Source organism: Bubalus kerabau, chromosome 4 (assembly GCF_029407905.1).
Source record: "Bubalus kerabau isolate K-KA32 ecotype Philippines breed swamp buffalo chromosome 4, PCC_UOA_SB_1v2, whole genome shotgun sequence".
Classification (NCBI taxonomy): Eukaryota; Metazoa; Chordata; class Mammalia; order Artiodactyla; family Bovidae; genus Bubalus; species Bubalus kerabau.
Window position 1 is genome coordinate 94,221,129 of NC_073627.1, and position 15,342 is coordinate 94,236,470.

Here is a 15,342-nt window from a genome sequence, read left to right on the forward strand (position 1 = left end):
GCTGAAGCTGAAAGTCCAGTACTTTGGCCACCTCATGTGAAGAGTTGACTCATTGGAAAAGACTCTGATGCTGGGAGGGACTGGGGGCAGGAGGAGAAGGGGACGACAGAGGATGAGATGGCTGGATGGCATCACTGACTCGATGGACATGAGTCTGGGTGAACTCCGGGACCTGGTGATGGACAGGGAGGCCTGGCGTGCTGGGATTCATGGAGTCGCAAAGAGTCGGACACGACTGAGCGACTGAACTGAACTGAATCTAATTTGCAGGACTCAAATCTTCAGAATATGTGATAAAGAATCATCTACCCACTATTTCGAACATTCCAAGGCAGACAGCTTACTAGTTCCCCCAAAGAAGCCCATTATTTTATTGTGGGAAAGCTTTGATTGTTGGGAATACAATCTAACTTCTTACAGTTTCACTAGTAGGTCATAATCATTACCTCAAAGCAACAGTAAAGAAGCCTGTGCTATATACTACATAAAGGCCCTTCAAACATATTTAAATGTGCAGATTCAGGATATGGTTCAAAGGAAATAAAAGGGTACAAGTCCTTAGAATAACAGAATTAAGTTATTATTGTAATAACTTGATTGGGATATGGTTCAAAGGAAATAAAAGGGTACAAGTCCTTAGAATCACATGGTTCAAAGGAAATAAAAGGGTACAAGTCTGTAGAATCACAGAATATCATTTAAATCATTCTAGAGGAAGCAAGAAAACTCATTCAAGAATTACTCATTCAATGTATTATAAGCATTACTAATAAAAGTAATCACAGAGTTTTACATTTTTTCAAACTTCAGCCTTTCAAGTGCCATCTTTATCATTTCTGCCATACAACTCTAAACAATACTTTTTTTTTAATTAACTCACATTATAAGCTAAATGAAGTATTTTAAAAGGAAACTTTATATTACATCTGTAAATGGAAAACCATTATCTGCCATAAGTAGAAATGAACATTAAAAATAAAAACATAACTAATGTATTGACCTATTATCATGTTATATACCAATGGTGGTACACATTTCTCTCTCTCAGAGGAAATGGCTTTAAAACATGTACTATTATTTTTGGAAACATGTTGAGCCACTATAAACTTCTTAAAGCATTTCACAGGACTTTTCAGATGAAAGACTTCTGAACTGAAAAAGATTAAAATCAACAGGAGTCAGAAAGATCCTGACCCTCCCACTAATAGCTGTGTGCCCTTATCCTCTTCAGGCTCAATTTTCACATCTGTAAAGCAGGGATAAAAACACTGTAGCTCCCTCACAGGGCACAAAATAAATTAAACAAAGCCATGCAATGCTAGGTATGAAGTGAGCCACATACACGCTAGCCCCAGTAGCAGTATTACTCCTACCATTATTTTTACAGCTTGAGAAAATCTCCATCATTACCCATTTACCACATAGCTCACTTAGAAGACCTACAAGTCAAGGCCTTAAAGATATATATTGTGTTTGCTGTATTACATCAGCAAACACAATATAAAAATACATTAACATATTTACTTTCTGATGCTTAAGCTGAAACTCCAGTACTTTGGCCACCTCATGCGAAGAGTTGACTCATTGGAAAAGACTCTGATGCTGGGAGGAATTGGGGGCAGGAGAAGGGGACAACAGAGGATGCAATGGCTGGATGGCATCACTGACTCGATGGACGTGAGTCTGAGTGGACTCCGGGAGTTGGTGATGGACAGGGAGGCCTGGCGTGCTGCAATTCATGGGGTCGCAAAGAGTCGGACACGACTGAGTGACTGATCTGATCTGATCTGATCTGATAAGAAAGTATTTCTGCGTTTCTGAGACTACTTGGAATTGCCATAATACTTCAAAACCCAAAAGAGCACTTCTATATTTACCTACTACTATGCATTCATAGTCGTGTAGATTTCATAAACTCTTAATATTAATTTAGAGAGTTTTACAGTATAACACTTACACGTTTAGTTTTGCAAAGGTCTCCTGTGCATTATGCTTTTCTCGCTCATATGCACTTTCAACTTCTTTGAATTCATTTTTGATCATTTCCAAATCGGCAACAGCTTCTGCTTGGCTGGCCTTCTCTACCTGCAAAGCTCCTTCAAGGTCTCGAATCCGTAACTACCAGATAACAGAAAAGTAATTGAAGCAAGCAAGGAAACACTTGTACCAATCTCAAATTGAATAGAATACTTTATCAAACAGCTAATTATCATTCATCCAAACAAGTCTTTCTTTCTGGTTTTGGTTTAAAACAAAGAAAATAAACAAGAGGCAGTTTATTCCCTTTCTCAACATGTGTAGTAGAAAAGAAGAAGAGTGGAAGAATACAGACTTAACTGTGCTATGAAAAAGGACCAGGAGATACAATATAACCCATCCCGTCCAAGTGCCTAATTTTGATCTAGTAGCTCATTTGGACATTCCTTTATAAACATAATAAATTAGGTGGTTTTTGAAAATTGGAGAGAAGTATCCTTCCCCTCTTTTGAGAAATATTGTTATATGAACATCTTTTAAGCCCAACAAAGCTAATAGATGTTTTTACTCTTGGGGATTTCTTACTGTAGAACAGTAAAATTTTATTATCAAACAACACTATTTGACTAAAATATATCTAGGTGCAATAATATGATATCTGGGATTTTCTTCAAAATAATCCTGGAGTGGAAGAGTAGAAGAGGGTTAATAGCCAAAACACAACTGGCCTGTGAGGCAAGTCCTGAAGCTGAGTGATGGGTAAACAGGGAGTTCATTTTACTCTTCTCTCTACTTTTAAATGTACTTGAAATTTTAGACAATAATCTAGATTTCCTGCCAACAGTAGAATAGATAAAGTGCACACCCATAGAGGAATAACTTATAGCTGTAAAAAGACAACGAAACAACTTCTGAAAAGTTCTCCAGGTGGTTCTCTATGTAGTGTTAACATATACTGGGAAGAGCAAAGTCTAGATCATTATACATAGTATGCTGTATTTTGGAGGGAAAAAAAAACAAGGAAAGATAGCAGGCAAGCGAGGTAAACAACAGGAGGGGCAAGAATTAAATAAATTTTTGACCACTTAATTTTGTTTTGATTTTTGAACTACATAGATATTTTATTTTTTCAGAAAATTAAGGTCAGAATAAAAAAAATAGTTTGCTAAAGCTCAAAAAAGGAGAGAGATAGGGGAAAAAATGCTTTAAACTAGACAGAAAATGTGCTTTAGAACCATAAGACTCAGGTTTGAGTCACAGCTCTACAAATAAACTTAAGTGCCCTCTGGCATGTTAAACTCCAAACGCCTGAGGGTCCTCATCTGTAAACAGTAAATAATAACAAAAAAGAATATACAGATTCTACAGGGTGGCTACAAAGATCTAATGGGACAATATCTATTTAATATTAATATGTATTTAACATTAAATATAAATACATACTAATTATTTACTAAGTGTTTAGATAAATATTTATTAGGTACTTAATACGTGCCAGGCAATGAGCCAACGCTCATGATATATGATACAATTATCATGTACACAATTATAATGATACAATTATCATGAAAGTACACAGTCTTAGCTCTTGTTAGGAGAGGACAGAGTAGCACAATGTGGCAAGTGCTTCCTGTCACAGCACCAGGCCCCAGGGAACTCCGCAGGACACAAGCCTCCCAGGCATGGCAAAAGACAGCCTGATTAGGAAAAATGAGCTCACCAAGAAAGGAAGCCTGGGAAACGCTGCATAAATAAATCCACACAAATAATAATCACCAACAATAATTATCCAAAAATACTTTAATTGAAATGTTTATTCTCTTACACTAAACTAAGGTAGTAGACTAGATATGGCTTTGTACATTTTCAAATTTGATCTTTCAAACTTAATTTTTCTTTGTTGTTATGTCTAAATCTAGAGAAGAATATACTCAAAAAGATCTTAATGACATAGATAACCACAATGATGAGATCACTCACCTACAGTCAGATATGCTGGAGTGCTGAGTGGGCCTTACTTAGGAAGCATACTATGAACAAAACTAGTGGAGGCGATAAAATTCTAGCTGAGCTATTTCAAATCCTAAAAGGTAATGCTGTGAAAGTGCTACACTCAATATGCCAACAAATTTGGAAAACTCAGCAGTGGCACAGGACTGGAAAAGGTCAGTATTCACTCCAATCCCAAAGAAAGACAATGCCAAAGAATGCTCAAACTAGCACACAATTGCACCCATCTCACACGCTAGCAAAGTAATGCTCAAAATTCTCCAAGCTAGGCTTCAAAAGTACGTGAACCAAGAACTTTCAGATGTTCAAGGTGGATTTAGAAAAGGCAGATGAACCAGAGATAAAAAAACCAACATCCTTTGGATCATAGAAAAAGCAAGAGAATTCCAGAAAAACATCTACTTCTGCTTCATTGACTACACTAAAGCTTTTGACTATGTGGATCACAACAAACTGTGGAAAATTCTTAAAGAGATGGGAATACCAGACCACCTGACCTTTCTCCTGAGAAATCTGTATGCAGGTCAAGAAGCATTAGTTAGAACTGGACATGAAACAACAGACTGGTTCAAAATTGGGAAAGGAGAACATCAAGGCTGTATATTGTCACCATGCTTATTTCTTTGCAGAGTATATCATGCGAAATGCAGGGCTGGATGAAGCACGAGCTGCAATCAAGATTGTTGGGAGAAACATCAGTAACCTTAGATATGCAGATGACACCACCCTTATGGCAGAAAGCAAAGAACTAAAGAGCCTCTTGATGAAAGTGAAAGAGGAGAGTGAAAAAGTTGGCTTAAAACTCAACATCCAGAAAACTAAGATCATGGCATCTAGTCCTATCACTTCATGGCAAACAGACAGGAAAACAATGGAAACAATGACAGATTTTATTTTCTTGGGCTCCAAAAATCACTGCAGATGGTAACTGCAGCCATGAAATTAAAAGATGCTTGCTCCTTGAAAGAAAAGCTCTAACCAACCCAGACAGCACATTAAAAAGCAAAGACATTACTTTGACAACAAAGGTCTGTCTAGTCAAAGCTATAGTTTTTCTACTAGTCATGTATGGATGTGAGAGTTGGACCATAAAGAAATCTGAGTGCTGAAGAACTGACGTTTTGAACTGTGGTGTTGGAGAAGACTCTTGAGAGTTCCTTGCACTGCAAGGAGATCCAACCAGTCAATCCTAAAGGAAATCAATCCTGAATATTCATTGGAAGGACTGATGCTGAAGCTGAAACTCCAACACTTTGGCCACCTGATGTGAAGAACTTACTCATTGGAAAAGACCTGATACTGAGAAAGATTGAAGGCAGGAGGAGAAGGGGATGACAGAAGATGAGATGGTTGGATGGCATCACCAACTCCATGGACATGAGTTTGAGCAAGCTCCAGGAGTTGGTGATGGATAGGGAAGCCTGGCATGCTGCACTCCATGGGGTCGCAAAGAGTTGGACACAACTGAGTGACTGAACTGACTGATGTCTAAATCCAGTGTTTATAAGTAAAATGACATGTCTAGAAAATATTTCTTCTACCTACATTGGTTTGTTCTTTCAGAAAATATGTACATTCAATCACAAATGATAAACCAATCCAACTGAAGAAAACTAGACAGACAATTCTGAGTCAGCTCTTCCAAATCTGCTATCTCATTTTTATGACCTAATATCTAAACAAATTTAATAACAGAATAGTTCAAGCATATTTTTAACTTTTTAAGTTTATGATAAGATGGTGATTAATTACAACAACTTAGTTGTCTCTTTTGCTTTTAAACTAGTCTGAAATTGAATTTTACTGGGTGTACCTCAGAGAAAACACTTGTGAATATTTCAGTTCAGTTCAGTTCAGTCGGTCAGTCATGTCCGACTCTTTGCGACCCCATGAACTACAGCACACCAGGCCTCCCTGTCCATCACCATCTACCAGAGTTTATCCAAACCCATGTCCATTGTGTTGGTGATGCGATCCAGCCATCTCACCCTCTGTCGTCCCCTTCTCCTCCTGCCCTCAATCCTTCCCAGCATCAGGGCCTTTTCCAATGAGTCAGCTCTTCGCAGCAGGTGGCCAAAGGACTGGAGTTTCAGCTTCAACATCAGTCCTTCCAATGAACACCCACAACTGATCTCCTTTAGGATGGATTGGTTGGATCTCCTTGCAGTCCAAGGGACTCTCCTTGCAGTCCAAGGGACTCTCAAGAGTCTTCTCCAACAACACAGTTCAAAAGCATCAATTCTTCGGCACTCAGCTTTCTTTATAGTCCAACTCCCACATCCATACATGACCACTGGAAAAAGCATAGCTTTGACTAGACGGACCTTTGTTGGCAAAGTAATGTCTCTGCTTTTTCATATGCTGTCTAGGTTGGTCATAACTTTCCTTCCAAGGAGTAAGCATCTTTTAATTTCATGGCTGCAATCACCATCCGCAGTGATTTTGGAGCCCAGAAAAATAAAGTCAGCCACTGTTTCCACTGTTTCCCCATCTATTTGCCATGAAGTGATGGGACCGGATGCCATGATCTTAATTTTCTGAATGAATTTAACTCAGATGACCATTATATCTACTACTGCAGGCAGGAATCCCTTAGAAGAAATGGAGTAGCCATAATAGTCAGCAAAAGAGTCCAAAATGCAGTACTTGGATGCAATCTCAAAAACGACAGAATGATCTCTGTTTCCAAGGCAAACCATTCAATATCATGGTAATCCAAGTGTATGCCCCAACCAGTAACGCTGAAGAAGCTGAAATTGAATGGTTCTATGAAGACTAACAAGACCTTCTAGAATTCACACCCAAAAAAGATGTCCTTTTCATTATAGGGGACTGGAATGCAAAAGTAGGAAGTCAAGAAACACCTGGAGTAACAGGTAAATTTGGCCTTGGAGTACAGAATGAAGCAGGGCAAAGGATAAGAGAGTTCTGCCAAGAGAACTCACTGGTCACAGTAAACACCATCTTCCAACAACACAAGAGAAGACTCTACACATGGACATCACCAGATGGTCAACACCGAAATCAGACTGATTATATCCTTTGCAGCCAAAGATGGAGAAGCTCTATACAGTCAGCCAAAACAAGACCGGGAGCTGACTGTGGCTCAGATCATGAACTCCTTATTGCCAAATTCAGACTTAAATTGAAGAAAGTGGGGAAAACCACTAGACCACTCAGGTATGACATAAATCAAATCCCTTATGACTATACAGTGGAAGTGAGAAATAGATTTAAGGGACTAGATCTGATAGACAGAGTGCCTAATGAACTATGGTCGGAGGTTCGTGACATTGTACAGGAGATAGGGATCAAGAACATCCCCAAGAAAAAGAAATGCAAAAAAGCAAAATGACTGTCTGAGGAGGCCTTACAAATAGCTGTAAAAAGAAAAGAGGCAAAAAGCAAAGGAGAAAAGGAAAGATATAAGCATCTGAATGCAGAGTTCCAAAGAATAGCAAGGAGAGATAAGAAAGTCTTCCTCAGCGATCAATGCAAAGAAATAGAGGAAAACAATAGAATGTGAATATTTATAAATATATGATTCAAATATACATTTTTGGGTTTTTTTCTAAGCTATAGTACTGAGTATCAAATACTAATTTTTAACTATATGAGTGAAAATATACATGTAACAATTTTCATTATTACAGCTAATAACTATATATAACTGGTTATACAACTATTATTGAAAACTTAAATTTGAATTCAATTTCTTACATGAATTAAGTTCAGCCTTATTGCTTATTAATGCTATTTTGAGGAATTCAATCATTTTTTCTAAAAGAAAAAGATTAACGTACATAAATTTGCTTTACATATAGGTGCACTCAAATAAATGGGCCTAAGAATTTTGCGAGTAAAAGGCATGGGAATTCAAGATAAAAGTAAAAAAAAAATTTATAAAATTCTTACGAAATTAGTTGCATCTCATGTTAAGACCTGTTTAAATACTAAGATAAAACTCTGCAAATCCTATTAATTAAATTTTAATACAGGAGAAGAGTCCAAGTCTTTTTTTTTTTAATCCAAATTAAATGATGGAACCTGGGATTTTTTTAAGATTTATTTTTATGTGGAACTAATTTTAAAGTCTTTATTGAATTTGTTACAATATTGCTTCTATTTTATGTTTTAGTTTTTTGGCCATGAGGCACGTGGGATCTTAGGCCCCCTACCAAGGACTGCACCTGCACACCCTGCGTTGAGAAGAAAAGAAACATCCAGGAAAGTCCCCAGAACTTCGACTTAACGCAACTTTACATAAAACTATTTACAACAAAGGCTGCAGGTAAGACGTGGTCCATGGCAGTACTTGACAACCTGCAGCCAAAATGCCTTTACTAATCTTCCAAGTTCCTTCTCGTTCTGTAAGCCCCAGGGAAAAGGACACCTTCCTTAAGATGCCTTCATTCAAGTCTCCTCTCAGATTTACTCCTTCTCTTTATTATGCTCCCATAGCACTTCAGGATTTCATATTTCTACCTTTATATCAGCATAGAGGTACACAGGATCTCTGGTAATGGAATATTTAAGTCCCAAAAGGAGCTCATTCACTTTTATAACTTCAGCTCTCAATATAAAAGTGCATATTTTTAAATGGTTTCAAAAAGAATTCATGCCATGACTGTTGATAAAAAGAACATTCTTATGAGCAAATCTTCCTGTAACAGGCCAGATGGCAAACATATTAGACTTTCAGACTGTGAGGTCTCTGTTAAACTACTCCACTTTGCCAATGCAGCACAAAAGCCACCACACACAAGATAAAACTTCACAAGCACACATCGTGGGTGAGATTCAGTCTGTGGGGTGTAGAGTGCCAGCTCCTCTCCACTAAGACTATCATCAACTATATCTTTATAGTAAATAGAAAAACATGGGTCTCATCAATATGTTACCTGCTCAAAATGCACACCTTGGCTCTCTGAACATGATGCTGTTTTTCCTAGCTTAAAAAGATCCACACAAAAATGTTGTTTACATTGTACCTGAATAATTTCAGAATTAAATTTCGATTCCAAATGTGCTGCTCTTTCTGCTTCAATATTTTCTTCTAATTTCCTCACTCTCAGAGTAGTTGCCTGAAAACATTAAAAGTTTAAACTCATAAACATTGGTATTTAAATTGAATAGAGGCCACTACATTGTAATTAACACTTTAAATTACTATAGCCTCGTTTTTTTATTTGCAAGAGTGTAAAAGTCATATTGTAAAAATCATGCTCAGGAAAAATCCTCCAAAGCTTGCCTTCTTTTTCTTCACTAAGTAATACTTTACATATAATAAATTATACATAATGAAAGTGTAGAACTTGGTAAGTTTTGTGTGTGCGTGTGTGTGTATATATATATATATATATATATATATATACCCACAAAATCATTGCTATAATCAAGACAGAAAAATACTTTCATCACCCCTAAAAGATTCCTTGTGTCCCTTGGTAATCTCTTCATCCACGCCCTTGCCACCTCAGCCACATCTCAAGCAACCAATGATCTGCTTTTAGTCACTACAGATCATTTCCTGTTTTCCAGAATTCAATATAAATTGAATCACAGAGTGTACACTCTTTACTGTCTGGCTTCTTTCTCCTCACAAAATTATTCACTTCATCCATGTGGCTGCACATATTAACAGTTTACCTTTTGTTGTTAAAGTGTTCCACTGTATTGATACATCGTAACTGGTTTCTCAGTTCACCAACTGATGGACATTTGAATTGTTTCCAGTTTGGGCTATACAAACCAACCTGCTATGAACATTTGTGTATAAATCTTTATCTTTTGTTTCTCTGGGGTCAACAGTGAGGGATAGAATGACTGGGTCAGATGGTAGGTGTACATTAATGTTTTATGAAACTGCCAAACTGTCACAAATTGAGTTTCCAATTTCACCAACACTTGACCATGGTGGCATGGTCATCTTTTGAGTTATCTGGGGGCCAGGGTTAGACATTCAAATAGGAACATGATGGCATCTCATTTTAGTTTCAATTTTCATTTTCCTAATAACTAATGACACTGAGCATCTTTTTATATGTTTACTTACCATCTGTACATCTTCTCTGTTGAAGTTTCTGCTTAAATCTTTCCCTCATTTTTTAATTGGGTTGTTTTTTCTCTTATTATTGAATTTTGAAAATTTATTATATAATCTGGATACAAGTCATTTGTTGGATATGTGATTTGCAAATATTTACTCCCAAATATCCCCACTCCAGTACTCTTGCCTGGAAAATCCCATGGGCGGAGGAGCCTGCAGTCCGTGGGGTCGCTAAGAGTCAGACATGACTGAGCGACTTCACTTTCACTTTCCACTTTCATGCATTGGAGAAGGAAATGGCAACCCACTCCTGTGTTCTTTCCTGGAGAATCCCAGGGACGGGGGAGCCTGGTGGGCTGCCGTCTATGGGGTCGCACAGAGTCAGACACGACTGAAGTGACTTAGCAGCAGCAGTAGCACTCCCAAATATTGTCTACAGCTTGTCTTTTTATTCCTTAACGTCAGTGTCTTTCACATAGAAGCTTACATTGTGACAAAGTCCAATTCATTAGTTAGGGCTGTGGGACTAGGCTATGGGACCACCATGCTGCACGTGTCTCAGGATGATACTAGTAAAGAAGAGCCACACCTAGGATTCTGTCAAATACAGACAGTTCATCAGTGACAGAGAAAGACGCTACTAATTTAATTTCCTTTCTTAGATAAAATTTGGGCTAGAAATGTCTCTATTCATTTTACTTACTCTATCATTTAGCCTTAGCTGAAGGTTTTTTAAATGCTTGGCTTGATTGATTTGATTTTTCCTCTTTTCTCCTGTCTTTTCTTTTTCTGCACATAGAGCTGGTAACATATCACAACCAGAAAGGACATTCATAAGAACAGGATAATCTAAAAACTAATCAAGCAGTGGAGAAGAAATGACTATACTTTTCTTTGAGCAAAGCATATTCCCATAATGTCTGCTACAGTTCAGAATCTAAACACAAAAAGGTAGAAAAAAAAAAAAAAAAAAAAACACAACCCAAGTGCCCATCAACTGATGAATGGATAAATAAAACATGGTATATCCACACAAGGGAATATCATTCAGCCATTAAAAAGGAAATACGTACCAACACATGCCACAACAGAGATTAACCTTGAAAACGTACGTTAAGTGAAAGATACCAGATACAAAAAACTACATATTAAATAACATCACTTATATGAAATGGCCAGAATAGGCAAACCAGGCAAATCCACAGAGACAGAAAGTTGTTTCCAGCAGCTAGACACATGGGAAGGGAGGAATGAGCACTGACTGCTAATGGGCATAAAGTTTCGTGATAAGGATAAGGAGTGATAAGGATATTCTGGAGTCAGACAGCAGTAATGGTTTCATAACCCTGAGTTGCATACTTTAAAAAGGTGTAGTCAATGAAACATAAATTATATTTCAATAAAAAAATAAAAAGAATCCTTAACTGCAAGAACTAATGACATTTCAAAGAAGTGACAGCCGTCTATGTCCAGCTTCTTGATTTCTGTTAAAGAGTTCCTCTCAATGCTGACTTTGAATCCTTAGAACAAGGGATCTCCACTGCTTGTTGGTATAAAGCATGGTATATACTAGAGCAGAAAGATTATTATGGCTAGACAGATTAAAATCAGTATTACCCTAGGTTGGGCCAACACTAGTAAAAAAAAAAATTTCTTTTAATGTAATGCTACAAGATGAAGTTCCTGTCCTTGAAGAACTCAAATCAACTTTCTCAATATTCAAAATAGTTGTGTTAGGTTCTGCAAGCCAGAAGAAGTCTAACCAGTGTCAAGAAAATAATACACAGACATTGAGAACAAAGATCAAAACAGGCAAAAAGCTAACAGAGGGCAAATAGAATAAACCAGTCTAATAATATTAAAATATTCTTTCATATTCAAAGGGCATCCACATAATTTTATCAAGTGTTATATTTTATTAAAATACAGACTATTCAGTGTTTCCATAAGAGTCAACAAGTCTTCATTTTTCATGTACTATTGTCATATTAATTTACCTGATTTTACTCCAAAAGTCAATTGGAGAAGGCAATGGCAACCCACTCTAGTATTCTTGCCTGGAGAATCCCATGGACAACAGAGCCTGGCGAGCTACAGTCCATGGGGTCACAAAGAGTAGGACACGACTGAGTGACTAACACATACACACACACTCCAAAAGTCCTAAACCAAAATCAAACAGGTTGAAATAATAAACCAGAGATCACATTTCATACTTTCCTATTTTAAATGAAACATACAGAAGAAAAATTTATAAACTGTTTATTATTACTAAAATAATCAGTAAAGACAGAAAAAAAAATCTTCATATCTTTAAACAAATTTCTTCAAAGAGTGCATTTTGTTTACAGACATAATTAAAATGTTAGTCGCTCAGTCATGTCTGACTCTTTGCGAGTCCATGGACTGTAGCCTGCCAGCCTCCTCTATCCACTGAATTATCCAGGCAAGAATACTGGGGTGGGTAGCCATTTCCTTCTAACAAATATACATATGTATTTTTTTTTTAATCTTCTAGTCTGGCGAATTAATTCTTATGTCCAGCAGAGGGTGCTAGAGGAACATCAACTTGCTGTTCACAAATATTTTTCTCCAGTATCACCTAGAGAACTAACAATCATAATCTGACTCCCATTAGTCTCCCATCCTAATCTAATCAGCAAAGCAAGAGCAGAAAGAATAATAGAATTCAGATCAAAGTACAAAATCCAACACAAATTCATATACGCCACCAGCAAATTTAACTATATAGAAGTTTGCTTGTAATACAAAGATTATACTATATACTGTCTGTTCCCTAATACTATGAACATCGGAGTTCTTTATGTGCCAAAAAATGATCAAATATTTTATCATTTATTAGCTGGTTGTCACATCCTTTCTGACTTCAATATACTGCCAAGATTTTTTTACTCCAGTAAATTCTACTGTTCATTGTACCCAATTTTTTTTAATTTTATGATTTATATCTCATTAATCACAATAAACCCAATTAGATAATCTGCTCCACTTAAGAAAAGCTAGTGTTCATTCTTTGAAGAAGGTAACATACACAGAAAACGTTATTCTATCATAACACAGGACATGAGCCAATTCCAGTTCAGCAGCAGAACTAACCAAACACATCCAGTCCACATTTGTGCTCCACATCACATCTGCTCCCATGGATTCCACAGGTCCGCTCCAAAGTTGCACAAAAGTTATGAAAACATGCATACAATGGATTTGCTGAGAGACTGGGCAAAAACAGTTCCTACTATTATTATACATTCTTGCCTCAAGTATACCCAGTCTTGAGGATTATATATGAACTTAAAGGGATCAGTCAAGCAGAAAAACCTTCATATATGACATGCAGTCTATTAAAATGGACATCAAGAAAAATAAGGGAGGAAATATCACACAAGTACCTGCTAATCAGAGATTTTTCAGTAGTGTGCTATACAGTTCTGAGTCCAAAAAACAGCTGTACAAAGTTTACCCCAGAATGTCAATAGCTGTGTAAACAGAAAGTGGTTGCTTATTTAACTTTCTTTTCAGATTTTATCACCTGATATTTTCCATTAATGAATACTTCTAGACGTAACCAATATAGTAATAATCCATCTTCAAGATGATTCCAATGGGTTGATTAATTCTAAAATGGTTACTTTAAAGGTAAGTATATATATTATATTTTAGTGGTTGTAAATAATATATTATATGTGTGTTAACAATTAACTATAATACTACCTGTGTGGGGGAAATCAAGACTAGTTACTATACTTGGAGTCCTTAAACTGAAGATCTCAAAGTATTTTATGTTATGAAAAAAGAGATCTTAAAAAGTCAAAATCTCTAAGGAACAGAATTTACGAGCCACAAATTCTGATCGGCAGGGTAATAAATTAATTTAGCATCTTTAAAATCATCTTTACTTTAAAATTTCCAGTTTTAAAATCCATTATGAACATAGATACAAAAATGTATACTACTTAAAAGCACAATAGTATAACCCAGGTGATGTCATTACTTATCATTTATAGTTGGTAATCAACACAAGTAAGTGTTTAAAAAACACTTCTACAAACACATGATGCCTTTAAAAAGATGATTCATATAAGCTTCTTTTCATGGACAATATGAAAGGTGAGATCCACTTTCTTTTCCTTTTTCACTTGAGTATAGTATACGTATAAAGGAAAAAGCTACACTCTACCCTTCTTTATTTTACCATAACATAGAATATGACTGACAGGAGCAATTAGGAATTTATTTGCAAACACTGCTCTCTCTCCTCTATAATCTTCGTGAGATTCTTCAGTTCTCTCAAAACTAGGTTTGCATCTTCTCTTTTCTCTTTTCTTATTGAGTTAAGCTTATTTCCCATGATAAAAAAAAAAAAAAAAACCTCCCCTAGTTGTAAAGAGATTTATAAAAGCTACGGATATTTCTTTTTCCAGTTCACTTTTCCCTTGGTTCTCTGGTACCCAGCACCACATTCAGAAAATTGGATTGGGAGTTTGTTTTGGTTTTTTTTTAATCTAAGAAACCATTGATCCATGTTAAGAAGATTAAGCCACATATATATAAACTTCTTTAGCCCAGGCACATTAAAAAAATCACCTTTTCATGAAATGTAACTGCTAAAGCTTCATTTATTAGGGTAAATGCCTATTATATTAGTTAATTTAGTTTACTATTACTGACATTAAATAATGTGCTCTGTTAAATTAAAATTTCAACAATTTTGCTCTTTACTATTATTTGATTTTATATTAATCCTTTTTTAAAAATAACACTGATTCAGTTCAGTTCAGTTCAGTCACTCAGTCGTGTTCAACTCTTTGCGACTCCGTGAACCATAGCACACCAGGCCTCCCTGTCCATCACCAACTCCCGAAGTCCACCCAAACCATTATATGATTATCACTTCAGTTCAGTCGCTCAGTCATGTCCAACTCTTTGCAACTCCATGGACTGCAGCACACCAGGCTTCCCTGTCCATCGCCAACTCCCAGAGCTTGCTCAAACTCATGTCCATTGAGTCAGTGATGCCATCCAACCACCTCATCCTCTGCCGTCCCCTTCTCCTCTCGCCTTCAGTCTCTCCCAGCATCAGGGTCTTCTTCAATGAGTCGGTTCCTCGCATCAGGTGGCCAGAGTATTGAAGTTTCAGCTTCAGCATCAGTCCTTCCAATAAATATTCAGGACTGATTTCCTTTAGGATTGACTGGTTTGATCTCCTTGCAGTCCAAGGGACTCTCAAGAGTCTTCTCCAACACCACAGTACAAAAGCATCAATTCTTCGGCGCTCAGCTTTTTTT

General features: G+C 36.7%; 1 protein-coding gene across 20 annotated transcripts in view; it reads right to left on the reverse strand.

Annotated features, from left to right (window-relative positions):
• CCDC171 (coiled-coil domain containing 171) overlaps positions 1-15,342 on the reverse strand; it is a 341,946-nt gene that overhangs the window by 263,412 nt on the left and 63,192 nt on the right. For 19 of the 20 annotated variants that reach the window (XR_008713515.1, XM_055578017.1, XM_055578008.1 and 16 more), the window contains 2 exons: positions 8,979-9,071; positions 1,958-2,118 (listed from right to left, as the gene is read on the reverse strand). Coding sequence is in view for 19 of the 20 variants with exons in the window: in XM_055578017.1 (XP_055433992.1) it covers positions 1,958-2,118; positions 8,979-9,071 (254 nt within the window). In the remaining variant the exon portion in view is untranslated. The remainder of the gene's footprint in view (positions 1-1,957; positions 2,119-8,978; positions 9,072-15,342) is intronic. The other variant, XM_055578012.1, reaches the window with a different exon arrangement.